This window comes from Mustela erminea, chromosome 10 (genome assembly GCF_009829155.1).
Source record: "Mustela erminea isolate mMusErm1 chromosome 10, mMusErm1.Pri, whole genome shotgun sequence".
NCBI classification, from domain to species: Eukaryota; Metazoa; Chordata; class Mammalia; order Carnivora; family Mustelidae; genus Mustela; species Mustela erminea.
Window position 1 is genome coordinate 27,117,527 of NC_045623.1, and position 27,745 is coordinate 27,145,271.

The 27,745-nt window shown below is 35.5% G+C and overlaps 1 protein-coding gene across 1 annotated transcript in view; it reads left to right on the forward strand.

The window, feature by feature from the left end:
- Nucleotides 1–27,745, forward strand: part of DPYD (dihydropyrimidine dehydrogenase) — an 831,093-nt gene that overhangs the window by 485,644 nt on the left and 317,704 nt on the right. The window contains exon 14 of the mRNA XM_032302713.1: nucleotides 1,008–1,172. Coding sequence (XP_032158604.1) covers nucleotides 1,008–1,172 — 165 coding nt within the window. The remainder of the gene's footprint in view (nucleotides 1–1,007; nucleotides 1,173–27,745) is intronic.

Genomic DNA, 27,745 nt, shown 5'->3' on the forward strand with positions numbered 1-27,745 from the left:
GAAAAACGTCCAAATGTTATGAAATCCAGTTAGTATGCCTATTACGCTAATTGTTTTATATGGGGTGGTTCTTAATTAAAATATGTAAATTGACCTTAATTGCTATATACTAATGGGGGTTCATGTTATCTCACTAAAAGTGACAAGATGGTGAGGAGGGGTACTTAAATGACTAATTCTGATAAATCCTTAACTAAATGACCTTTACTCAAAATTAATTTTAATTGGAAGTTGGCTAAAGAAACATTTTTCTTCTTTGTTTCTTTCTAGTTTTTAGTAATGTAAGAATGTTACTCTTCTTTGTTAATACAGCTTTAGAAGCAGTTGTGCATTGTTAATTACACTTAACAAGCAAGTTAATTTGACTGTTTACTGTTTATAGTTATCAGGAAGTTATTGATATCCTCATTTCAGTCTGGGGAGAAGTGAATTCTCATTGAATGTGTATTTATAGTTAGAATCCTATAGGTAAGTTGGCCAACCCAGTTAGTTTGTTAGAGTATGTGTTGAAGTTTGATGAGCCGGTAGTATTAATGTGTACTCCTTGGCTGATTTACATTGCAATTGCTTTTTAAAAAAATATTTTTTCTTTACAAAACATTAGCTTTTATTGGAGTTAAAAATCTCATTGAAGGTATTTGCATCAAATAGACTGAAATGATATTCTTACATTTTACTTACCAGGTTTTTATTTATTATTTAATTGCAAACAAATTAAAATATGTATGCCCCAAACCAGTGTAAATTAATTTACATATTTTACTTATTTTTTTTTTACTATGCTAACCTTGCAAGTACAGGAAGTAATTTAAATAAAACTAACAAATATTTTACTCTTTCATCTGGAAGTAGTTTATGTTCACATGTAATTTAAAATACATTTTTTAAGTCCTGTAAAAATGTGAGAAAGGACTTAGTAAAATATTGTCATATGGAAAAGAGCAAAGAATAAGGATTGTAGTTTTTCTTTGTCAAAAGGAGACCCAATATCTTTACTCTTTTATCAGGACATCGTGACAAATGTTTCACCTAGAATTATTCGGGGGACTACCTCTGGCCCTCTGTATGGCCCTGGACAAAGCTCCTTCCTGAATATTGAGCTCATCAGTGAAAAAACGGCTGCATATTGGTGTCAAAGTGTCACTGAACTAAAAGCTGACTTTCCAGACAATGTAAGTGTGATTTAACGTCTAAAACAAAAGAATTGGCATAAGTTGGTGAATGTTTATTTAAACATCCAATTCATAGGCTTATAAATATTAATGTGTATAATATATTTTATTAAAGAATCTGCCAGTTGCTTTGCTGATGCATAGAAAGATAAAAAAGAAAGAAAAGCTCAAGAACTCATAAAAATCTGCACAATGTGTGGCTTTGTTATAAATGGGTGCCATGCAGATGGAAGAAGTATCTACATAAGCAGGAGGAAGAGAAATGAAATACTCATTTTATTGAGTTGATTTTCACTGGATGTGGCTAGTATTTATGAAGGTGATGACCTTAGGAAGAAATTGCAGACTATAAATCACTTTAAATATAAATCTGAGGCAGAAGCAGAATATCTTCGTATATAGTGTATTTATGTTTTTTCAGTGGGAAATAATTCAAATAATTTTAATACTTTTATACTAAATGAGTCACTATTTTTTATAAAACCCTTTCTTTAAAAGTACTGTATATACAGATCACATATATTTCATTTCTTTATGGATTTTTATATGTTGTCAGTAGTTTTTTAACTTATAGATGGAATTTTCTCTTCAATAGATGGTTACAGTTGTTCTTGATGTCATTCATTCATTTTTTTCTCCCCTCCCCTCACTTCAGTGCACATATGCACACACGTGCATGTGCACACACACACACACACACACACACACACACACATTCCCTCTCTCCATCTTATTTTCTGTCTCAGAGCTGGTGATGAATGGAGGTTGAGGTTTGAGCCATGTGTGTCTTTATTTGTAGAAAAGATTCAAAGACAAATTGGAATGGTTTAAGTATCCTAATGATAAATGTTTTAAAATCTGATGAAAATCTAATGAAAATTGTTTTCCCAGGGACTTTTGCTATCATACTGTTGTCTAACCCATCAAGTTTTGTTTTTCTTTTTTCTGTTTTAGAAAGTCCTAATTGTTTCAAGGTTTTCCTATATTGAAACAAAATTTAGACACTTAGAATATAATTAATCTTCCTTAAGTCAAACCTTCGGATATGAAGGGAACTATGAAGACCCATATGAAACCTATAGCTTCCGTTCATTAGGAATTTTTCACTTTCTGAAAATGATGTTGCAAATCATCTCTGTGTTCACATAATACAATCAACTCTAATAACAGTTAGTTTGAGCTGTTTGTTTTTTAAAGGACCCAAATTTCGTGGGAAGTTTTTCTCAGAACGACTAGGACAAAAAGTGGGTCAACCATAAGAAGAATCATACACACACACACACACGTATATATATATTTATTATATATACACACAATTATTATTGTGTATATTATTATATATACATGCATTACATATATACACATATGTATATATATATTTTATTTTATTATCTATATATCTATACATACTTTTTTAAAGATTTTATTTATTTATTTGTCAGAGAGAGAGAGTGCACAAGTAGGGGGACTGGCAAGGAGAGGATTGAGAGGGAGAAGCAGGCTCCCAGCTGAGCAAGGAGCCCAGTGTGGGGATTGATCCAGGGCACCTGGAATCATGACCTGAGCTGAAGGCAAATGCTTAACCAACTGAGCCACCCAGGCATTCCTATAAATAAATTTTTAAACATGGTCTGCAGGTTTGAGTATTATACCAGGTACTGAACATGCAGTGACATAATACCAATCACAATACGCTTGAGTTCTTATAAGATTAAATTGTACTTGGTACTGTTATAACTGCCTTATATATTTTAACACTCATTCTTTAAACAATCTTTTTTTTTTTTTAAACAATCTTTTTTTTTTAACATTTTATTTATTCACTTGACAGACAGAGATCACAAGTAGGCAGAGAGGCAATCAGAGATAGGAGGAAGCAGGCTCCCCACCGAGCAGAGAGCCCGACGTAGGGCTCGATCCCAGGACCTTGGGATCATGACCCGAGCTAAAGGCAGAGGCCCCAACCCACTGAGCCTCCCAGGCGCCCCTCTTTAAACAATCTTATTATTATTACTTACTTATTACTTACTATTACTTTCCCTATTTCACAGAGAGGAAACCAAGAGGAAACAGGGAAGTTAAGTAGCATGCCCAGAGTTACACAGCTAATACAATGTTCCCCACTCATCCACAGTTACAGTTTCTGTGGTTTTAGTTACCAGCAGTCAACCCATGGTCTGAAAGCAGGTGATCTTCCTTCTGATGTATTGTTTGGAAAGTGAGTAGTTGCTTAAAGCTCTGTCACAGTGCTTATGTCATTCACCTCACTTCATCTCCTCACAGAGACACTGTCCTCTCACATCATCACGAAGAGTGAAGACAGTACAATACAGTATTTTGAGAGAGAGAGAAAGATCACATTCTCACAACTTTTACTAGAGTATGCCGTTATAATTGTTCTATTTTATCATTAGTTATTATTGTTAATCTCTTGTAGTGCCTAATTTATAAATTAAATCTTTATCGTCGGTATGTACATATAGGAAAAAGCACAGTATTTAGAGGGTTTAGTGCTACCCATGGTTTCAAGTAGCCACTGGAGCTCTTTGAACATATTCCCCATGGATCAGATTAGGATTATTATATACAGTGAAACCAGAATTTGAACTTGAAACTTGCTTTTAGCATCTGTGCTCCTTTCTAACGATAGTATTCTCTAATGTACCTACTATAGTGTCATTTCAGGCCTTTAAAATTTCAATATGACTTTTTAATGCAGCATAAGAATAGTATGAAATATAATTTCCCCCAAATATTGCTCCTATAGTGTATCTGAAAAAAAAAATTACGTTTTTCCTGGAAGAGAACTCCCACCAATGGCTTAAGTTCTGTCTACCCTCTTCTGGGCAGGAGTGAGATGTTAAATAATGGCCTCCAAGAAATGACAGTAAGTAGACAAGAAAGCTGAGATGAAACCTTCACTTTGTGATTCCACAGCCAGGAAGAAGAGGCACATTTAAATGTTCTTTTCAATTTCCCCGGAAACAATTTTCTTCTCCTATAATGCTTTTTCTTCAGAGGAAACAATGCTTGCATTTCTTGTTTCTAATTCTTTTACCATTTAGATTGTATTCATTATTCTTTTTCTATATTCTTAGAACTAATTTCTAACATTTTTATTCCCCATATCAAAGATAACATTTTAAATACAATTAAAATGGCATTCCCATTTGAACCCATGGAAATAATGTGTTGCACCTAGATATTGCCATGCTGAGAGTAGAATATCCCCCACTGTTTTGGAATTACTCTGATGCCAGACCCAATGAGCTGAATGAAAGAAGGTGACCCTTCATTTTCCAAGTTTAATTATCACTCTCACTGGAGTTTTCCCACATCATTCTCAAGTGCGTGGCTGCCACCTTTAATGACAGGGATCAGATAATTCAACCCACTGTGGCAGCTTCTAAGCAAGGGCTAACTTTTGAAAAAGAAATTATTCTGGAGGTTGTGGAGAAGGGATGTAGGTCAGCTGATATCAGCAGCTAGTATCTCTCTTTCCAGAGAGAACAGGCACCAGTTGACCATGAACTTGAGGAGACAGCTGGAAGAACATCTTGAATATAAAGAGATCCTGAAATATATTGTAAGGGCTTGTTTCTTAACTATCACAGAGTTCCACCAAAGCCTACACTTATACTAGACTTCTGCCCAGCTTTCAAGGTTTCCTTTTATTTATCTGTGAATTAAATTTGGCACACTGATCATTGTAGTGACAATTATTACTAAGAGGTTTTTTTTTTTGTTCCAAAGCTGAGATTTTGCAATGCTTATTATGAAATGTACTGTATAATTAGGGCTTACAGAAATCAATTTTAAGTGAATCCTTTCATTCTCACTGCAAAAGCCTTAGAAACCATATATTTTAGACTTTGAAAAAAAATTTTTACCAAAAAAAAAAAAAACATGCTGCATTTTGTCTGAATGCACTGAATTAGCAAACAAAGACTGACATTTTCTATCATTTGTGGCAGCTAAAGTAAGAGTTAGGCAAAAGATAGGGATTCAGCAGTAAATTAGCTGGTGAAGATAGAAAAGGGAGTGATGGCTTTGTTAGAGAAATTAATAAAGGAAGAACAATTGATATGTAAATATACTTCTATTACAATACACCTCATTCTGCTGAAACCCTTTCTCAGTTCATTACTGGGAAATCAGCATTACGCACATTAAGTTCAAAATTATTCCAAAGAAGTTGTTCTTCATCAGCATTCCTGAAAGCACTTTCTTGACCAATAGCCTCTAAATACAGAGTTCTTAACTCTCCATGTGTTCGTGTGTGCCATGGGCTCCTTATACACCCTTGTAAAACCTAAAGGCTTTTCTTCAGAATGTTTTTGAATATGTAAAACTCAATTTGCTAGTTTGCAAAGGATTCCCATTGTCGTAAAATAGAATGCTCAACTCATTTTAAAGAATACCTTATAGTAATGCATGTTCCTCTTTAATAAGTCACTAGAAATACAGCCTGGTGGCAGATCTAATAATTATTAGATTACTAATAGTTATTAGGGTACTGTAATTTAGATATATAATGGTGACTGTCAGTGACATGGTGAGATATCTGTGACAATTGTGTGATTTTCCATGGCTTCTGTCAGTGCAAAGTTAGAGGTATTGATAGCGCTACTGCGGTTTGTTGTATACAGGAGGAAATGCTAAATTTCAGCAGAAGTTAGTGAAAATAAAGGTCTAAGTTTTTCCCATCCAAATTCATGAATTTCCTGCATTCTATCAAGAATTCTATGTACCTCAGATAAAGAACATTGTCCAGTGGTTCTCAGTTCTGGGTGCATATTGGAATCGCTTGGGAAGCTTCAGAAAAGGTATTTATGGTTAGACCCTGTTCTAGTTCAGTCATTTCAGAAATTCTGGCACGGATACAATGAGTATAACTCTGTGTATGTGTGTGCATGCTTGGCATGTGTGTGTAGGTGGTGCATGTGTGTATTTTTTTTTAAGATTTTATTTGTTTATTTGACAGACATAGATCACAAGTAGACAGAGAGGCAGGCAGAGAGAGAGAGAGAGGGAAGCAGGCTCCCTGCTGAGCAGAGAGCCAGATGTGGGACTCGAGCCCAGGACCCTGAGATCATGACCCGAGCCGAAGGCAGCGGCCTAACCCACTGAGCCACCTAGGCGCCCGCGTGTGTGTATTTTGTACAAAGTTCGTCGATTAATTTTACTGTGTATAAAACTAGCATCATTCATAACCCTTGACATATATCATTAAATATTTATTAAAGTCCTGTATCCGAACTTGAGAGCCGTTTATAGGTGCTAGGAACCGTGGGCTTCATATATCTGTGAAGCAGAGTTTTTCCTCAGTTTCTGGATGAGGAAACTGACTTTTCAAAACATGGCATTGCACAGGGCACTGTGTCACACAGCTAGTAAGTGAACTCACTGGAACTGAAAATCTTCCCCTTACACCTTGAAGAGGTATTTAACTTGGCTCTAAAGAACCTGCAGAATTAGGAGTAATGTTATTTCAGTTCCCTTGCCCACCCACTCAGATGGGTCAATTATATTGAGCTCTCTTAACCACAGACTCTCAAAGAGAAAATAAAATCTTTTTTATTGGACAAAGAAAGAAGTCTGTCATCAGCCAACCATTATTTTGTCATTAGTCCCAGCACGGGACATTTTATAGCTCAATATATACTGCTTTGCAGGGATGTAGCTGACTTTAGAAAACAAGGTCAGTGACTCAATGTGGACCTTGGTTTGAACTGTTACCTGGTCCCATCTTAAGTTCTGTATTTGAAAATAGGGAGTCAAGAGATTCAGTTGGATCTATGGATCCCCTAAGCAAGGAAGATGCTCACTGCTTATTCAATCGATGTTCATCACCCCGTAACTCCTGCAGTCTTCCTATGGCACCATGAAGCCTGACTCAGCAGGAGCAGGCTTTCTTTTCTTTGGATTATTCATAATTAAGTCTTACTCATTAGAAATAAGGGGATTTGGGGGCGCCTGAGTGGCTCAGTCATTAAGCGGCTGCCTTCAGATCAGGTCATGATCCCAGGGCCCTGGGATCAAGCCCTGCATCAGACTCCCTGCTCCACGGGGAGCCTGCTTCTCCCTCTCCCACTCCCCCTGCTTATGTTCCCTCTCTCACTGTGTCTCTCTCTGTCAATAAAATGAATAAAATCTTAAAAAAAAAAAAAAAAGAAAGAAGGGGATTTTGTTACCCCCCTCTCAATCTATTTAGAAAAATAAAATTTAGTAACAGATAACACTATAATATATATGTTGTCAGGCCAACAATGACCCGTACAGAGTTGTTATTTTTGCTTTCTTTTTTTTTTTTTTAATTAAACCATTGCTTTCTTATCACAGACCTTATAAACCATAAAAATGACTTGGCCCTTTCCCCCTCATATCCTGAAGAGGATATTCACCAACAGAAATGTAAGCATCCCTGCACTGGAGCAATTCCTTCTTTGCTCCCTCTGGAATTTTTAAGCTTCTCAAGTCTCTATTTCTATCAATTTCTACACATTCCCATGTTGATTTATTTTAAATAAATTAGGAAACTGCTAGAGCAGCTATTGAAGGGAAGGTTAGTATATCCCTAGGAAACTCCTTCCTTCTTTCCACCATGAATTCTAGAGGACATAGATACTTCCCAACTTCCCTTCTTTGCTAAAATCCAGAACAGTTATCTGATGACGTTACTTTAATGATTTTTTTTTAAAAGATATATCTAGTCAACAAAAAAAATAAAAATGAATCATAATAGTAATGGAAATTTTAAGTTAGGGTGGATGGAGGTAAACTAATCCATATCCAGTTACCCTAATACATACCTATTTTCATTTTCCTAGATGAAAGAGTCAAAAGCTAAAAGCATAAGTTTTAAGTCAGAATGGATTTGAATTTCAGCTTGTCTTCTGACTTGCTATTTTTTGGCACTCTCAACCTCAACTTCCTCATTTGTGCAATAACAATAACTATTCTCAGAGGTTGTACAAATTAAATGAGATATTATTTATAATATGTTTGGCGCATTGCAGTTATTCACCACTATAAATTACTTTGCATAGGATACCTTTATGCGTTTAGCTTTTATTCCTACTTAATATAATAATTGGTTTCCATAAAATATTCTGAAAGAGGGATTTGGTAGGTCAAAGATAACTGCATATTTATAGTTCTTGAAGTATATTGGCAGTTGATTTTCAAAGCATTTTTCAACAATTCATATAAAAGTCACTATTATAGAAATAACTACCAACTAAAAAATTTAAAACTAACTCACTAAATATGCTTTTTAATGATTCTTCTGAACTTGAGTTTATTATATGTCATATAGAATATAAAGTATGATTCTTTGTTTAGTGTTGTATTCATTATACTTCTGTGCTTTAATATCATTCATTCTTTTGACTTAGTTACCAATTAAAACAAGACTTAAATAAGGAGTTATTTTCTTAGCATCAGCATAGAAACAAAGAATATTTAAAATATGTTTAGTTCTACAAAGCAAGAGTAGCCAAAATAAACCAGAATACATAATGTAGCTCATAGTTCTTTGATTCATTTCTGGCTCCATGTAGCGAAGTTGTTTTTTTGTTTGTTTGTTTGTTTTTGTTTTTGTTTTTGTTTTTGAGATAAAATATTCCTAGTTCCTTAAAAGAAAACATTAGCTACAGTTTAGATGGAGTAATAGGCACTAGATTTACCATTTCAACTGAGACAGCAACATAAAAGAAAACTTATAAAATATATAAAACAACAGTTTTTAAGATCTGGAATATCAGTCAATAAAGATAGTAGTCACTGAGAGATGGAAAACTAAGGAACTGAGCTCTACCTTTGCTCAAGAAGGTTTCCAGTCCACATTGCAAGGAGCAGAACCCAGGTATCTCTCTGAGTTGAGACAGAACTCTCCAGAAAGACCAAGGTGGTTAGGATTCACAAGAGAGAACACCAGAAAGCAGATAGCTACATACAGAGAGCTCTTCAGAGCCCTGCAGAATGTCTCTTTTGAGTATTCAGCAGAATGCAGATTAGCTCATGCAAGTGAGTGAATTAGGGGGGAACTATAGAAAGAACTTTCTGAATGGATTAGAGGGACAAGTAGTCAGTTCTCAAATGCATCTGGGAATAATGACTCTTCCTGCTAGCCAGACTAGAAAACCCTGTGATTCAAAATTAGCCATAGGCTGAGGAGCACTGCTTTAGTCATGCCCAACAAACTTTAAAAGCAAGACCTGAAAGGATCAAAATATCTCCAAGTAACTTGACTGAAGCTCAGAATAAAATTAAAGGATATAGGAATACAAAATATCTAGGACCAAATAAGATAAAGTTCACAGTGTTTGGTATTCAATTAAAAATTACCTATCAATGGGGCACCTGGGTGGCTCAGTGGGTTAAGCCTCTGCCTTTGGCTCAGGTCATGATCTCAGGGTCCTGGGACTGAGCCCCCCATGGGCCTCTCTGCACAGCAGGGAGCCTGCTTCCTCCTCTCTTTCTGCCTGCCTCTCTGCCTACTTGTGATCTCTGTCTGTCAAATAAATAAATAAAATCTTTTTAAAAAATTACCTATCAGAGAGCGAGACAAACCATGAAAGACTCTTAACTGTGGGAAACAAACTGAGGGTTGCTGGAGGGAAGGTAAGTTGGGGGATGGGGTAACGAGGTGATGGACATTAAGAAGGGCACATTACGTGATGAGCACTGGGTGTTATACACGACTGATGAATTGTTGAATACTACATCTGAAACTAATGATGTACTATGTGTTGGTTAATTGAATTTAAATTTAAAAAAATTACCAGTCATGTAAGAAAGTAGGAAAATACAACCCCAAATAAGAGGAAAATCAATGAAAAATGTGCCAGAACTGATGGGATGTTAAAATTAGCATGCAAATATATTAAAGTATCATTACAACTATATTCCATGTGTTCAAAAACTAAGTTAAGAGAAGGAACATAGATAAAAAACAAACAAACCCCCACTAAACCAGACTTCTAAAATGAAAACTACAATGAATAAGATGAAAAATACACTGGTAGCTATTAACAGCATGTTAGGCACTGCAGAAAAAATGATTAGTCAACTTGAAAATGTAGCAATAAAAACTAAAGTAGAATGCATGCAGGGGTTGGGGGAGTGTTGGGGAGTGGGGAGTAAACATACTGTTAGTGAGCTAGGGACAACTTCAAGTGGCCTCATATGTACTGGAATTTTCAAAGTTTGAAGAAAATAATGGCCCCAGTTTTCCCAGTTTTACATAAAGCTACAAGCCTTCCCATTTGACAAACAAACAAACAAGAAACTTGAGTTCCAGGTATAAGGAGCATGAAGAAAATTACACCAAGGAGAATATCATAATCAAATTAATCAAATCAGTGACAAAGAGAAAATTTTAAAAGTGAAGACAGAAAGCATGTTCCATATGGAAGAATAAATATAAAGGTTATTGTTTTGATTTGTTGTCAGAAACAACACAAGCTAGAAGACAACTTTCAAGTGCTGAAAGAAAAAAATGACAACTGTTCATCTAGATTTCAAAATTCAACAACATATCTTTCAAAAATCAGATGAAGGGAGCCTGGGTGGCTCAGTTGGTTGAGCGGCTGCCTTTGGCTCAGGTCATAATCCCAGAGTCCCAGGACTGAGTCCCACATCGGGCTCCCAGCTCCAAGAGGAGTCTGCTTCTCCCTCTGACCTTCTTCCCTCTCATGCACTCTCTTGCTCTTCTCTCTCTCTCTCTCTCTCAAATAAATAAATAATCTTAAAAAAAAATACAGATGAAATGCATTCTTTTTCAACCACAAGAAGACTAAAAGAATTCATCACTGAGGGATTGACACCACAGGAAATATTTTTTTAAATGTTTTAGGTAGAAAGTAAAATGATGCTAGGTTGAAATGTGGACCTACACAAAGGAATAAAGACTGCCAGAATTTGTAACTATAAACAATTTAATTCATGTTTGAAGAGAATTGGTTGCTTAAACGAAAATATAAAACAGTCTGTGGTTTATAAAATATATTAAGGTAAAATATATGATAATCGTACAAAAGTTGTGAGGAAGAAATGAAAGTATACTACTGTAAGCTTCTAACTCCTTATGTAAACTTTTTTTATCACTTGGAGATAGACTGGTGACTTCAAGATGTATGCTCTGAACTCTAAATAACCAATAAAGTAATGCAGGAGAATTATGTTAAAAAGCTAACAATAGCTAAAAAGCTAAAAACAACGTTAAAGATATAAAATAAAATCATACAGAGTACCAAAAGAAGGCAGAATAAGAGAGAAGGCCTATAAAAAAGAGACAATGCAGATAGAAACCCTATAGTAAGGTGATAGAGTTAAACCTAACTATATCAATAATCACATTAAATGTAAGTGGTCTAAACATCCCCCATTAAAAGGCAGAGATTTTCAGATTGGATGGAAAAGCATGACTCAACTATATGTACTGCTTACCAATAAAATAAAATAAAATAAAATAAAATAAAATAAAATTTAAATATGAAGACACAAATAGAAAATTGAATCAATGGAAAGATATATCATTATAACTCTAATAAAAAAATCTTGTAAAATTAATAGCAGACAAAATAGATATCAAAGCAAAGATTATTACCAGGGACAAAAAGAATCATTTTATAATGATGAAATGGTCAGTCCATCCAGAAATGATAACAGTCCTAAGGTTTATGCACTTAGTAACAAGATTTTATGATACATGAAGCAAAAACTGCTATAACAGGAAGGAACAATAGAAAAACTCAAAATAACTGTTGATCCTAATACCTACCAGTAAATAATTAATAAAACAATGGAGTGAGGTTATTCAGAATTTGAAAAATGATGTCGACTTATCTAATTGACATTTATTGGACATGTCACCCATAGCAACAGAATACACAGTCTTTGCAAATACATCCATAGCATTTACTAAAATAAGCTATATTCTGTGCAATAAAAGAAGTGTTAATAATTTTAAAAAGTTCAGTTCATCTAAGGTATGTATTCTGACCACAACAGGGATGTATTTGGAAAATCCCCAGAATATTTAAAAAATAAATAATACATCTAAATTACCTTTGAATAAAGGGAAAAATCTTAAGAGAGATTGAAATTATTTTGAATTGAATAAAAATTAAAGTATTGAATATTAAAATTTTTGGTATGTCATAAAAACATTACAAGTAGGGAAATTTATTACATCAAACACATATAATCAGAAGTGAAGAAAGTTCTCAAATTAATTATTGCAACTTCCATCTCTACATACTAGAAAAAGAAGAACAAACTAAACTCAAAGTAAATAAAATAAGGATATAATGAAGATCAGTGGAGGAAATTGATAAGATAGCAAGAAAAACAATAGAGAATATCAAGGAGAGTAAAGCTTTGCAAAAGTCATTGCAAGAATAACTGTAATTGATAAAACAGCCAGATTGATGAAGGTAAAAGGAGAGAAGAAACACAAATTATCAGTATAGGAAATGAGAGAAGTAGCACCGCTGCAGGTTCTATGCATATTAGAAGAAAAACTATAGAATATTATCAATAATTTTATGCAAATAAACTGGTCCATGAAAGACAGAAATTATTAAAGCTTAGTCAAGAAACAATAGATAATATTAAAGAAATTGAATTTATAGTTCCAAACATTTCTATGAAGAAAACTGCAGGCCCAGATGGCTTCATGGGTAGATTCTACCAACAATTTATGAAAAAATAATGCCAATTCTACACACACTCATTCAGAAAAGTAAAACAGAGGAAATACTTCCCAACTAAATCTTTGGTACCAACACCCTAGTATCATAACTTGACAAAGACAGGACAGGAAAAGTATAGACTATTATCCTTCATGAACATAGATGAAAAAAGTTCTAAACAAATTTTAACAAATATAATCCAATAATATATAAAGATTATTAATATATTATGACCAAATGACGTCTGTCCCAAGAATTCCAAGTAGGTTTAACATTTCAGACTATTGTAATTCACAGAAATGACAAACTAAATAAAAGCAACAATGACAACAACAATATAAATTATATAATTATCTCCATAAACCAAACACAAAAAAATTTAAGAAATCTAAAAATCTGTTTCTAATTTAAAAGAAGTTTCACCAAACTAAGAATAGAAGGGAAATTCCTTAACTTAGTGGAAAGCATTAAAAACAAATTAAAAAACCAAAGGTAATATCACAGTTGATGGTGAAAGACTGAACATTTCTTTCTAAGAGAAATAAGATAAGGGTATCTGCTCTAACCACTACTATTCTGCATTATGCTAAAGTTTCTGTTCTGTTAAATAAGAGAATGACAATAATAACAAAAAAAGACATGCAGATTTCAAAGGAAGAAGTAAAACTGTTTTTCATTCACAGAGGACATGATTGTTTATGTAGAAAATGTGATTAAATGTACCAGTAAAACCACTTGATTTACAAAAGCAGGCAACTAGCTTACAGGCTGTTGTTTTTGGATTTGATTTTTTTAAAAGAAAGATTTTATTTATCTATTTGACAGAAAGAGAGAGAGGGAGAGCACAAGCAGGGGGTGTGGCAGGCAGAGGAAGAAGCAGACTCCCTGATGAGCAGGGAGCCCGACATGGGGTTCAATCCCAAGACCGTGGAATCAAGACTTGAGCCAAAGGCAGACGCCTAACCGACTGAGCTACTCATGTGCCCTCAGATTTGATTTTTTAAAGAATATTGCATTAAAATCGTGTTTATCTTCATTAACAAGTTTTCTTGTACTCTCTTAAATTTTTACCCCAGGAGAATGCCTAACTCACCTCATCCTGGACATGGCCTGTTAAAATACTACTTTAAATAATAAATGAGTTTATTGGCAAGGTTACAAGATTATGATCAATTTATAAAAATCAATCAAACCTTTTTTTAAAGTTTTTTTTTTTATTTATCAGATAGAGATCACAAGTAGGCAGAGAGACCAGCAGAGAGAGGGGGGAAGCAGGCTCTCTGCTGAGCAGAGAGCCCCATGTGAGGCTCAATCCCAGGACCCTGGGATCATGACCTGAGCTGAAGGCAGAGGCTTTAACCCACTGAGCCACCCAGACATCTCCAAACTTTTTATATGCTAGCAATAGACAATTGGAAACTAAAATAAACATATTAATATATCAATATTAATATATCAATAACTAAAATAAATATATCAATATATCAATATATTAAAATAAATATATTAATATTAATATATCAATATCCCCATGAAATATGGATAAATCTGACAAAGATGTGAAAGACATGAACTCTGAAAACTACAAAATATTGCTGATAGAAATCAAAGATGACCTAAATAAATGGGAGGCTATACTGTGTTCAATGATTGGAAGAGTTCGTATTGTTAAGATGTCAAGTATCCCCATACTGATGTAAAGATAAAATGCAATCCTAATCAAAATGTTAGCTTGAGGGGCGCCTGGGTGGCTCAGTGGGTTAAAGCCTCTGCCTTTGGCTCGGGTCATGATCCCAGGGTCCTGGGATCAAGCCCCATATCCGGCTCTCTGTTCAGCAGGGAGCCTGTTTCATCCTCTCTCTCTGCCTGCCTCTCTGCCTACTTGTGATCTCTGTCTGTCAAATACATAAATAAAAATCTTTAAAAAAAAAAAAGTTAGCTTGATTTTTTTTGGTGGGATTTCACAAGCTGATTTTGAAATTCCTATGGAATTTATAATAGCCAAAACCATTTAAAAAGAACCAATTTGGAAGTCTAAAATATTCTCTTTTCAAGACTTATTTTAAAACTACAGGAATCAAGATAGGTTGATACTGGCATAAAAATAAATATACAAATAGACTAATGGAGAATAAGAAGCCCCAGAACAACTCACACATAGGTTGTATGAGCAACTGATTTTTGGCTATGCTGCAAAAAGGAAATCCAGTGTACAAATTATAGTCTTTTCAACAAATGATGCTGGTAAAATTGGGTATCCATATTCAAAAAAAGTATATGTTGACTCATATCTGGCATGATATATAAAAATTAATTCAAAGTAGTCATAGACCTAAATGAAAAACCTAACACTATAAAACTTCATAAAGAAAATATCAGAGAAAGTTCTTGTCACCTTAGGTTAGGCAAACATTTCTTAGATATGTACCAAAAGCACAGTGCTTCAAAGAAAAAAAAAAAAAAAAGACATGATTAGAATGTTTTGCTCTTCTAAACCTATTGTTAAGAAAGTGAAAATATAAACCAGAATAGAAGAAGATACATCATATATCTGGTGAAGGACTTATATCCAGAATATTTTTTAGTCCAGAATATTTAAAGAACTTTCAAAACCCATAGTAAGAAAGGAAATAATCCTCCTCACTTTGAGCAAAAAAATTTGAGCAGATACTTCACCAAGGCAGATTAGGAATGATAAATACGCAAATATAACTGTGCTCAACATCATTAGTCATTATAAAAAAGCAAATTAAAACCACAGTGAAATATACACCTATTAGAATGTCTAAATTTTTTTTTTTTTTAATTTGACAGACAGAGATCACAAGTAGGTAAGAGAGGCAAGCAGAGTGAGAGGGGGGAAGCAGGCTCACTGCTGAGGAGAGAGCCCGATGTGGGGCTCCATCCCGGGACCCTGGGATCAAGACCTGAGATGAAGGCAGAGGCTTTAACCCACTGAGCCACCCAGGCGCCCCAGAATGTCTACAATTTAATGTTAGCTAGGATATATGTAGCTACAAGACTCCTATACGTGGGGCATGATAAACACGTTAATCATCTTGATTGTGATCTTTTCAAAGTAGATACACCTGCTTTAAATATGTACAATTTATTTGATGTTATACGTTATATAACATATAAAGAATTGTACATACATAACATAAGCAATTTATGTATACATAACATATGGAATTATATATAGTTTATATAACATACTACATATAACATATATAGAATATGTATACCATATGTAAAGTTATATGCCAATAAATCTGTTTAAAAATAGGTTCAATTTAAAATTATATTGCCACTTTTCATGGATTGTTTCCTGGTAATTAATTCTGAGTTTAGTTGGATGGGTAAACTCCTGTCACTGAGCTCCTCAATCCCTACCGCATTGTCTGAGCCACCGGGCAATTATTATCCTCCACAAAATTGTGGCTTTCTGGTATAGTTTTCTGGTAACATTCACTTTGATATTGACTCATGGGAATTAACAGGTTAAAATGACCTTATGCTGTTTTAAGAAAAAAAAAGAAATGTTGGGTCAATTTTTGAGCTTCTGCTTTGTGGGAGATTAAAATGCTAGCCATTCATGTCTTTCAGTAAGGGAAAAATCAGAAGAAAATTTATCAAAGCTTTTTACATAGTCACATTTTACAAGCATTAACTGACTACAACATACTTTTTCTCAAACTCCCCTTTACTTTGTAATTTGTCAGGCTGCCTTTTGGGTAACACTATTGTCTCCTCCATACGAAAGTATGGCATGGAACACACTGAACCATGCAGAAAGAGACCCCAGGGATGGTGATGATGAATTGAGTTTAAACTCTTTTTTTGGTATAAACTAGCTCATGAGAGAGTCAATGGAAACAATTTATAAGTTACACATGTTTGCTACGTAACTGTAACCGGACCATGTCTTAAAATGAAACCAAGTCTATACTCAAAACAGCTGGAGTTTCATTCAGTGGGCTCACTTAGTTAATACCAATTTGGTAATCTCTTATCCTTTCTAATGTTTTTGTGGAGAACTGAACTCAAATGTATTCTTCTAAAATATTTGGGAAACCAGGAGAGAGAGAAAGGATAAAGTAAAACCTTCTACTCTCCTCCCCTTGCTCCTGCAAATCCCTAAAATATATTTTTTTTATTTAAAGATTCGGTTTAAGGGCATCTGGGTGGATCAGTTAGTTAAGCAACTGACTTTGGCTCAAGTCATAATCCTGGGGACCTGGAATTGAGCCCCACATCGGACTGCCTGCTCCTTAGCGAGCCTGCTTCTCCCTCTTCCTGTTCCCCTTGCTTGTGCTTTCTCTCTCTGTCTCTGTCTCTCTCTGTCAAATAAATAAATAAATAACCTTTAAAAATATGATAAATAAATAAATAAAAGGCCTATTTAAAAACATCTTAGAAAAAAAAGCACCACTGTTTTATGAGAGGCTTAAAAGTAGGAGGTAGTATAAAGGTTTTTATTTAACATAAGATACTGCAATTCTATGTGTTGGATTTACTTTGTCAAAAACTACTTATCCTATTTTACTTTTGGGAGTGGGGATGGGAACTTGCTGGTAGACAACATTTTTCCCCCAGGTTCTTTTTTTGCCACTAGGTATTTTATTCTTTTACATTGCACCCTACAGGGATATTCCAGAGATTTATTTTTCAGAAGGAACTATTTTCATATTTTCCTCTTAGGTCTTTTAGACATTTACTTGAAAGTATTCTCTTTATTCTTTAAGATAGTTAAACAAACAGAAACTTAGCAGTGCTGTTTTAAAGGTTTGTACACTGATATAATGACTGTTTTTCATTTTTAGCCATTATTTATGGTTGGATAGTTGATTCATTTAAGCAGAATTTGAGGCTGTATCTGAGACCCACAAATAAGATCTAATTAATTAAAACCAGCTAAAAGGAGAATAGTCACAGAGGCCTTGGACAACTAATTTAATCACCAGGCAAACCATTCATTCCTACAAGTGAAGTAAACTTCGATAAAACAAACGTGTACAATGAACCCTCCAAATGATTGAAAATTGTATTCTGTGGGATTTGTCTTCATTTTAAGAACCAAAGTTATGAAAATATACGTTAGAAAGAGGGCCATTTTAGTAGGAATAATACATATTTATAGGCAACTTGCAATTATCCATTTCAGTAACAGATAGGGGAGAAATTCAGCAATAAGGATATGTTATTTTTACCAGTATCTTCTAGTTTTATACCAACAGTGCATTTCATAATTGTGTTAGAGATAAAAGCAAAGATTTTAAAAAGAAAAGAGAAGAACAGAAGAAAAAGAAAAAAAAATCTTTTGGCAATCTTTTCCCAAGGCAAACCCCAAATCTTAAGGGAAGTATAAGAAGCAAGAAGTAAAAAAGGGACTTTAGGAAATCAAGACATAATAAGTCACTAATTTTGTATAGCCATTTGTAGAACACATCCAACATAGCTGGATGAAGGTAGTAATTTCTTAAGGATTTTACTCAGGTTGTAAGTGGTAGAATTTCTGTTATGTTCAGATGTTATGTTATCTGTTATGTTCAGATAACAAAACATCTGATGTGTACACACAATAGAAAATTAATATTTCTTAAAAGTCAAGCTTTAGAGTACTCAAAAATGTTCATGTTTTTCTTTTCACCTGGATTTTCTTCCCCTTCTGGTGGAGGTGCTAATGAGCAGAGAAATGGTAAAGGTAATCAGCCAGAGGGAAGAGAAGAATCAAAGACCTAGATAATTCACAAACTGGAAAATGAGCTCCTAACTAATCAGGACTGGATTGTAAATAGGATAGAAAGAATTTATGCATCCCTGGTATTGGCCTGAATAGCATTTGTACCCAATCCAAGAAAAGTATGTGTGAATTTCACAGTTAGCTATTTTTTCTCCCTTTGAGATTTTTTCCTGAACTAATTATCCATTGTGTACATGAAGCAAAGAAATAACTTACCATTAAAGTCATTTTTGAGGTGGATATTTCACTTCGCATGTTGTTAAAATGCCTGGAGCATTAATAAGGAATGAGTTAACTTTATTAATATAGCTTCTTTGGGGAGTTTCTGATCTATATACTGATCACCCAAAAGGAAATTTTGTATAATATTTTATTCATGCAAAATTTAGGGAAGTAACTAGATTGACTAATCTTTCCATAATAAATAATTTAATTTAACTTTGTGCTGCTTTTTGCATTTTAATTTCTTCATAATGTGTCCTTTAAAATCCCCAATATTAAAATGATCAGTGACTATTTGTGGTTAATTTAGTTTAAATTGTAAATTTAGTTAACGGCTCTGGGGTTACAAGGTACCGGGGAAGGTGCCTTAATAGGAAGTGAACACATTTAAAGACTGGAAAAGCTATGTGTACAATCAGATTTTTAATGAGTTGTTGGAGACAGCATAGAAATCAAACAAACAATGACATATAGCACTACATACCAGTAATTCTTAGTATTACCTACACTGTAATTGCACCTCAAATACTTCACATTTCATATACTTTCATACCCACTACTTAACTCCAGGATTTTATGTCATGTCTTTTCTTTTTTTTTTTTTTTTTTAAGATTTTATTTATTTACTTGACAGAGAGCAATCACAAGTAGGCAGAGAGGCAGGCAGAGAGAGAGGGGGAAGCAGGCTCCCTGCTGAGCAGAGAACCCGGGGCTCCATCCCAGGACCCTGAGATCAGGACCTGAGCCCAAGGCAGAGGCTTAACTCACTGAGCCACCCAGGCGCCCCTTGTGTCATGTCTTGATACAGAGTTGTTGCCTTTGTCTCTACTTAACACCTTTTGCGAACTTCTCAGCTCAAACTCAAACAGCCAGAATAAATGCAGTATGGTTAGATTGTGACTTTGAAATTCAGGCAGGACTTCTGCTTCTCCTTCAAACGTAGAAAACCAGAACCTGCCACTCTCACCCTAACAAGCAGAACAAGTCAGATAAACTGCAAAATGAAGTTTTTAAAAACCTCGCAGGGGGGGTGCCTGTGTGGCTCAGTCAATAATACGTCAGACTTTCAGCTGAGGTCATGATCTCAGGGTCCTGGGATCAAGCCCCTTGTCAGCAGGTTCTTTGCTCAGTGAGGGCTCTGCTTGTCCCTCTGCCCCTCCCCCTTACTTGTACACTCTTTCTCTCTCTCAACTAAATAAATAAAACCTTAAAAAGAAGAAAAAAAAGAAAAACTAGCAAAGATCTGAGAATGCAAATTAACCTACATGAGCTGAATTCCAGAGAATGGTAAGTTCTTTTTTGGAGAGAAGAAACACATGACTGCTTTGCTCATGTGTTTGCTCAAGACACATAAGTGGTCTGATGTGTGAAAATATAAGGAGCCCAGACACAGACCTTGTCAGTCTTTGGCAACCAATTCTTTCTCATGTTACTTCATTGAGTAGCCTATCAGTTGTGGGCTAAGGCAGCCTAAGTGAGAGAGAGCCGCTCTAAGGTAGGTACGGTCTTCTCCAATTACAGAGATCAGAACCCCGCTGAAGGCTTGGGTTGCAAGACATTCTAGGCCTTCACCCATGCGCTGCAGTGGCTCTTTTGAAGGTTTAAGGAAGGAAGGCTCAGCAGAAAGATACTCTGAAGCACAGAAAGCCTGTGTGGACTGCAGAGCCAAGAGAACGCCTTAGCACCACAAAAAACTGACAGCTGGTCTGTAAGCAGCAAAAGATATATCCGATGGTTTGGAAAGTTGGTGGCTGGCCTAATCATAATAAAGAGGTCCTGGAGGCTTTCTGGGGCTCAATTCCCAAGTCCTACTGAAAAGAAGAGTTCTGATTCAGCCATCAAAACGTTTAAAGCCAGTGGAAAGCTGAATCTAAGTAAAACCACAACAAAACCCAGACTCAACAACAGATTTCATCAACTCAGTCTCCTACATTAGCAACCTGATAATAGAAGTGATGCACTCTTTTCTAGGGAGAATTATTGTTTAGGTAAGTTTCTACTGTTCTTTTTTGGTACGGGGAGGACCAGAGGGAGAGAGAATCTTAAGCAGGCTCCATGCCCAGCCTGGAGCCCAAAGTGGGGCTCTATCTCACAACCCTGAGATCATGTCGTGAACCCAAATCAAGAGGCAGACACTTAACTGACTGAATTACCCGGCATTCTTCTATTGTTCTTTTGTACAAGCTATCTGGCATATAATAAAAAACTATAAGACATGAAAAAAAAAAAAAAGAAAAAGACAATGTGACCCAGCATCAAGATTAGGTTTTCTTGTACGTTGAGCAGATCCAGAGATAGAATTGAAATGATCAGATAGAGACTTTAAAATTACCATGATAAAAGCAAAAAGAAAATCCAGTGGAAGAGCATTCATGAAAAGATACAGAATTTTATCAGAGTTGTAAAGTATTAGAAAGATCCAAATGGAAATAAATGAAGAATACTGTGTCAGAAATGAAAAATTAATGGGATAGGCTTTATGGGAGCCTGGATATGGCAGAGGGAAGAATCAGTGAAGTTGAAAGAATAATAGATGTTGTGCAAACTGAAGAATCAAAGAAATACATGTCATAGTGTTTACGATCTGTGGGACAATATCAAATGCTCTAGCAGTGATGTAATTCAATCTTATAAAAAATAAAGAGATTTGGACATTAATTATTAAATCAAATGGTACCATCTTACAGTGGCTTTCCTTGACCATCACGTGGAAGTCAGTCTCCTATCCCAGACCCCAGTAATACTCTTTACTTTTGAAAGTATCTATTTTTATTTTATTCTACCAATATTTTTCATTAATTTTTTATTTTTATTAAAATATAATGTATTTTGGCCCCAGGGGTACAGGTCCGTGAATCATCAGGCTTACACACTTCACAGCACTCACCATTGCGCATACCCAATGTCCAAACCCAACCACCCTCTCCCTACGCCCCTCCCCCTGGCAACCCTCAGTTTGTTTTGTGAGATTAAGAGTCTCTTATGGTTTGTCTCCCTCCTTATCCCATCTTGTTTCATTTTTTCTTTCGCTAACCCCCAACCCCTCAACGTTGCTTCTCAAACTCCTCATACCAGGGAGATCATATGATAATTGTCTTTCTCTGATTGACTTATTTCACTCAGCGTAATACCCTCTAATTCTATCCACGTCATTGCAAATGGCAAGATTTCATTTCTTTTGATGGCTGCATAGTATCCCATTATACATATATACCACCTCTTCTTTATCCATTCATCTGTTGATGAACATCTTGGTTCTTTCCATAGTTTGTATTGTGGACATTACTGCTATGAACATTTGGGTGCACGTGCTCCTTTGAATACATTTGTATGTTTAGGGTAAATACCCAGTAGTGTGATTGCTGGGTCGTAGGGTAGCTCTGTTTTCAATTTTTTGGGGAACCTCCATGCTGTTTTCCAGAGAGGTTTCACCAGCTTGCATTCACACCAACAGTGTAAGAGGGTTCCCCTTTCTCCACATCCTCTCCAACATCTGTCATTTCCTGACTTTTAAATTTTAGCCATTCTGACTGGTGTGAGTGGTATCTCATTGTGGTTTTGATTTGTATTTCCTTGATGCTGAGTGATGTGGAGCACTTTTTCATTTATCTGTTGGCCATCTGGATATATTCTTTGCAGAAAAGTCTGTTCATGTCCTCTGCCCATTTTTTGATTGGATTATTTGTTCTTCGGGTGTTAAGTTTGATTAGTTCTTTTTTTTTTTAAGATTTTATTTATTTATTTGATAGAGAGAGATCGCAAGTAGATGGAGAGGCAGGCAGAGAGAGAGAGAGAGATGGAAGCAGGCTCCCTGCTGAGCAGAGAGCCCGATGCGGGACTCGATCCCAGGACCCTGAGATCATGACCTGAGCGGAAGGCAGCGGCTTAACCCACTGAGCCACCCAGGCGCCCTTGATTAGTTCTTTATAGATTTTGGATACTAGCCTTTTATCTGATATGTTGTTTGCATATATCTTCTCCCATTCCATCAGTTGTCTTTTGGTTTTATTGACTGTTTCCTTTCCTGTGTTAAAGGTTTTGATCTTGATGAAGTCCCAACAGTTCACTTTGCCCTTGCTTCCCTTGCCTTTGGCAATATTCTAGGAAGAAGTTGCTGTGACTGAGTATTTTAGTATTTTAGTGAGAATTTTTGCATCTGTGTTCATCAAAGATATTGGTCTGTAATTCTCTTTTTTGATGGGATCCTTGTCTGGTTTGGGGATCAAGGCAATGCTGGCCTCATAAAATGAGTTTGGAAGTTTTCCTTTCATTCTATTTTTTGGAACAGTTTCAGGAGAATAGGAATTAATTCTTCTTTAAATGCTTCGTAGAATTCCTCTGGGAAGCCATCTGGCCCTGGGCTCTTGTTTGTTAGGAGATTTTTGAGAAAAAAAATTTTTTTTTAAATTTAATTAACTTTGCAAGACTAAAGAATCATGGGGAGAAAGCCATGAATTCCATACTTTGCTTTCCTCTTCTCTGGAATTCCGCTGTTCTCCTTGATCAGTGAGCTTGGTCTTGGCTGGATGTTCTTGCTGATCTTCTGGGGGAGGGGTCTGTTGTAGTGATTCTCAAGTGTCTTTGCCCAAGGTGGAATTGCACTGCCCTTGCCAGGGGCCAGCCTAAGTAATCTGCACATGTTCGCTCTTGGGAGCTTTTGTTCCCTGAATGCTTTCCATAGAGCTCTGGAGGATGGGAATGAAAATGGCACCCTCCCAGTCTCTGGCCCAGAGGAGTTGAGAGCTTGGGGCCCCACTCCTCAGTGCACCCTCGAAGAAAAGCACTCAATCACTCCCATCTCCCTGGTGTCTGGCCACGCTCTGAGCTCACCCAGGCTGTGCCGAGCATTTCTGTCACTGGCACACAGTCCCGTTTGTAGTCTCCAAACCCAGCAGATTCCTGCCACTCTGCTCTTCTGATGGGTCTCCCCAGATCTGCCACTTGTGGAGTTCCTGCTCAAAGAGCAGTGGTCTGAGTGCCATGGATCACAGTTTAAGGTAACCCCAAGTTGAGAGCTCACTCCTTGGATCTGTCTCTATAGCCTGCTTCCCTGCTCTAATACCTACGAGCTCTGCTACACTCAGACACCCCCAATCCTTCTGTGACCCCACAGGACCTGAGACCACATTGTCCTCATGAGGGCTCCATCCCTGCCTAGCCTCTAGAACGATGTCCTTCAGTGGAGCAGACTTTTAAAAGTTCTGATTATGTGCTCCGTTGCTCCACTGCTTGCTGGGAGCTAGCCCCTCCCTCCGCGGTCTATCTTCCCATTGCTTCAGATTCACTTCTCCACACATCCTACCTTTCAAAAAGTGGTCAATTTTCTGTTTCTAGAGTTGCTGCTCTTCTCTTTGATCTCTTGTTGGATTTGTAGGTGTTTGGAATGGTTTGATAACTATCTAACTAAGCTCCTGCAACCTGGTGTCATCTTAGTCTGCTACTCTTCTGCCATCTTGACTCCTCCCTCTATATTACCAATGTTTTTTTAATATGTACTAAGTATTAGACACTATTTTAGAACAGAGTACTGAACTAGAAAAACAGGGTCTCCTTTCTCATGAAACTTATTCCTTCTCTAGAGTATAAGTTTCATCATATTAGATATCTTTTTAATTTTTTCTCTTTTGTTCCCAAATCTCAACCTCCTAGAATGGTAGCTAATGCATAGTAGGAGCTCAATTAGTAGATCTTTTTTTTTCAATTAATATTTCTTAGGATAAATGAATGATTGAGTTTTTCTAGGGATCAGTTCTAGTTCTTATATTCCATTTTACATTGTCTTTCCCAGGATTATCTAGCAAAAACTCCTAAGCCTTGTCTGCTATGTATTTTTTCTCTTAGACTCTCAGGCTCCACTTTTTCTACATTCTGAAAAGGCTTGATTCACCTATAGGCAATTTTTACAGATGTAAAAAGGTAGGTAGATGGTAGATAGATGTAAACTAAAACTTTGATAAGGGAAACCAGATGTGGGGAAGGACAATCATACTTCTATCAATGTGTATTATCACTGTCTTGTCATTCTATCACGTAGGTCTCTGTTCCCTAAAGACAGTGGTCTTGGTGTTCATATGACTATGCCCTATGCCCAGCCCAGTTCAATGGCTTCTCTTTCATATACATTATAACATTTATTAAATTTTATATAAAAGTGGACATTTCTTAAAATTTTCAATAATCTATAAAAATCAGCAACATAAAGGACACTTGTCATAAAAGATTGTGTTTTTTTTAAGGCAACTGTCAGAATACTTTGTTTAAATTATTATTCTTATTTAAAATCCATGTTCACTAGGCCATGCTGGCTGAGTCTAGGAAACAGACGACCAAATCTGTCAGTCTATCAGTAATTGATTACGTAGAATATATCAAATCACACATTAGAATTCCCCAAGGGCAGTATTTGATGTGAATAGTTCTAACTGAAGAACTTCTATGCAACTCCTGATTTTCTGATTTATATTAAAATTTACTCCCAATTATCACTAGAACAGCCTTCTAATCTTAGAGGGAAATCTGATATTGGTAGAAAAAACTGGAGTTGCCATTCTTTAGCATTCTCAATAAACATAACAGTATTGTTAATCAGAGTCCTTGAATGTCAGAGTATCTTTGAATCATTAATTTTTTTTTAATATCAGCATCATCTGGCTCAATCTGTTTGTTTATTAAGGAAAAAAATGAGGGTTAGAGATATTTGTCCCAAAGTTATGCAAATTAACATTCAGTTTGTCCACATTTATTAAGGACTCCGTGCCTCTTTTTGTAGATCTACATTTTTGGTTATTGCTATCCTCCCTTTTCCTTCTCCCGCCATCAAATAAAACACACCAAAGAGAATAGCATTAAAGCTCAGGTGCACATCCTTTAGAATTATATGTTGCAGATATCTATTAATCAGGGTATAATAATTAATGATGACTAAATTCATTAGTAGTAACTATCCTTCATGTGCCAGTTGCGATGCTGAGTAACAGACACACTTGATCGCTAAGACTCATCACAATTTTAAATGGAAGGTATTATTTTCCTCACTTTACAAATGTGGAAAACTAATCCTGAAAACTAAAAAGTAACTTACCCAAGATAAAAACATGTGAAGGGGCAAAGCCAGGAATCAAACTCCAAAGTTTTTAGTCTCTCCAGTAGAAAACAGTCACCTGTGACAGTATGTATGTAATCATACCTTCTGGCCCAAAAAAGCAAAAAGCAAAAAAATGAAGAAGAAAGAGGAAGGAAAAAAGGAATAAATTGCAACCTATGATAACTATTTCTTTCTATTTAGGATTAAGGCAGACAAATTTATGCTAACTTTATTTTTTATATAAAGATATTTTAACAATGTGTTACTGCTTTACTAAAAATTTGAGGATACAAGTTCATTACATAAAATAGAAAATGAAATTATGTGAAATAAAATGTTATAAAGCATATTCATCTTTCCAATCATACTCACAGTACAATTTTATTGTCTTCATTAATTCAAATTTGCTAAAATGTATATCATGTTACACGATTAATACTTTGAGCTAAACATTTAACATTTCACTGCATAGTTATAAAAGCTTCATGATAATTTGTATTAATTCTATCAAAATCCAAATTTATGTCTCATATCCAGTTCTAAAAATGCACTCTGTTACCACTTACACTTTTAAATTTTCCTGAGATGATATTTTATTGTCATTTGTATCCTTGTAAAATTTTCTAAATGCTTTAAAAATTGTAATACCTTTCTTACCCAATATTAACAAAGCAAGCCATTTTCTCAATTCAGATTAATACAGCAGTTTTATCATAACCATATGCACATTTTGAAAAGAAATTTTCCTTATTGGTACTCACATGTTAATTTAAAAACACCTACACACCCTGAAAAAAAATATTAAGGGCTCATTAGACTTTGAACATGTTTATTTTCAAATTACATGAATTATTTATTTGTGTAAGAGATGTTATTAAGTTACTCTTTTGAAGACCTCAGATAGAGTTTGTTGTTTTGCTTTTAGTTGTTGTTTCTTGGCTGGTCGATTGGACTTTTCAGTCTTAGCTACGTATTAGCACATAATCCCCTGGTTACTTATAAGTAATGAGCTCAAACTCTGAAACCTCTCTTGAACCAAATCTGCCGTCCTACCTCCACTGCTTACATCTTATTAATTTTGTTATACAGTGCCTGGTACATTATAATCACATAAATAATTATTTTGTGACTATTAACTTTTGGAGTGTTTTTTTGTTCATTTTTCATGTTCAGAATTCAAAGAACTGGCTTTCTCTCCAAAAGAATTTCAAGCAACTAGATCATGGATTAGGAAGCCCATGGTTGGCTGGGGGAAGGGAAGGATGGATATGGGGGAACATCATGGAGATAAGGGAATAAATGAATAAAAGCTGGACCAGGGTCTGGGAGACCTACCGCCTTTCACAGTTCTGTTGCCAACTAAATGGACTTGGGCAAGTCCATCCTATATGGACTTGGGTAAGCCCATCCTAAACAAAGAGGCTGGGCCATTTTATCAGGCTGTGGCTCTGAAAATGCTACATTTCTGACAATGATTTGATTAAATGGATCTCTCCCCATAGCTGAGATATCACTTTTGTAATATGTAACTTACATTGCAGTAGTATTTTTGCAGTAGGTATTGAATAGTAGAAGAAAAAGCTTTCACATTTTAACTGAACCATAAATACTTAGTCATTTCTTTAGGCATCTTTGAATTGCACATAAGAGAAGCCAGTGGGATCTCTGGCTCAGAAAATATATGAGATCATTCCAGAGGTGAATACATACTATTTTCTATTCCCTACTCCATTTTAGTCATATGTAATGAAATGGTTTGATGGGAGCAACATAGAAAATTACTGAGAATTTTTATATTCTGAGGTTCTTTGACTATTGGCTGAGT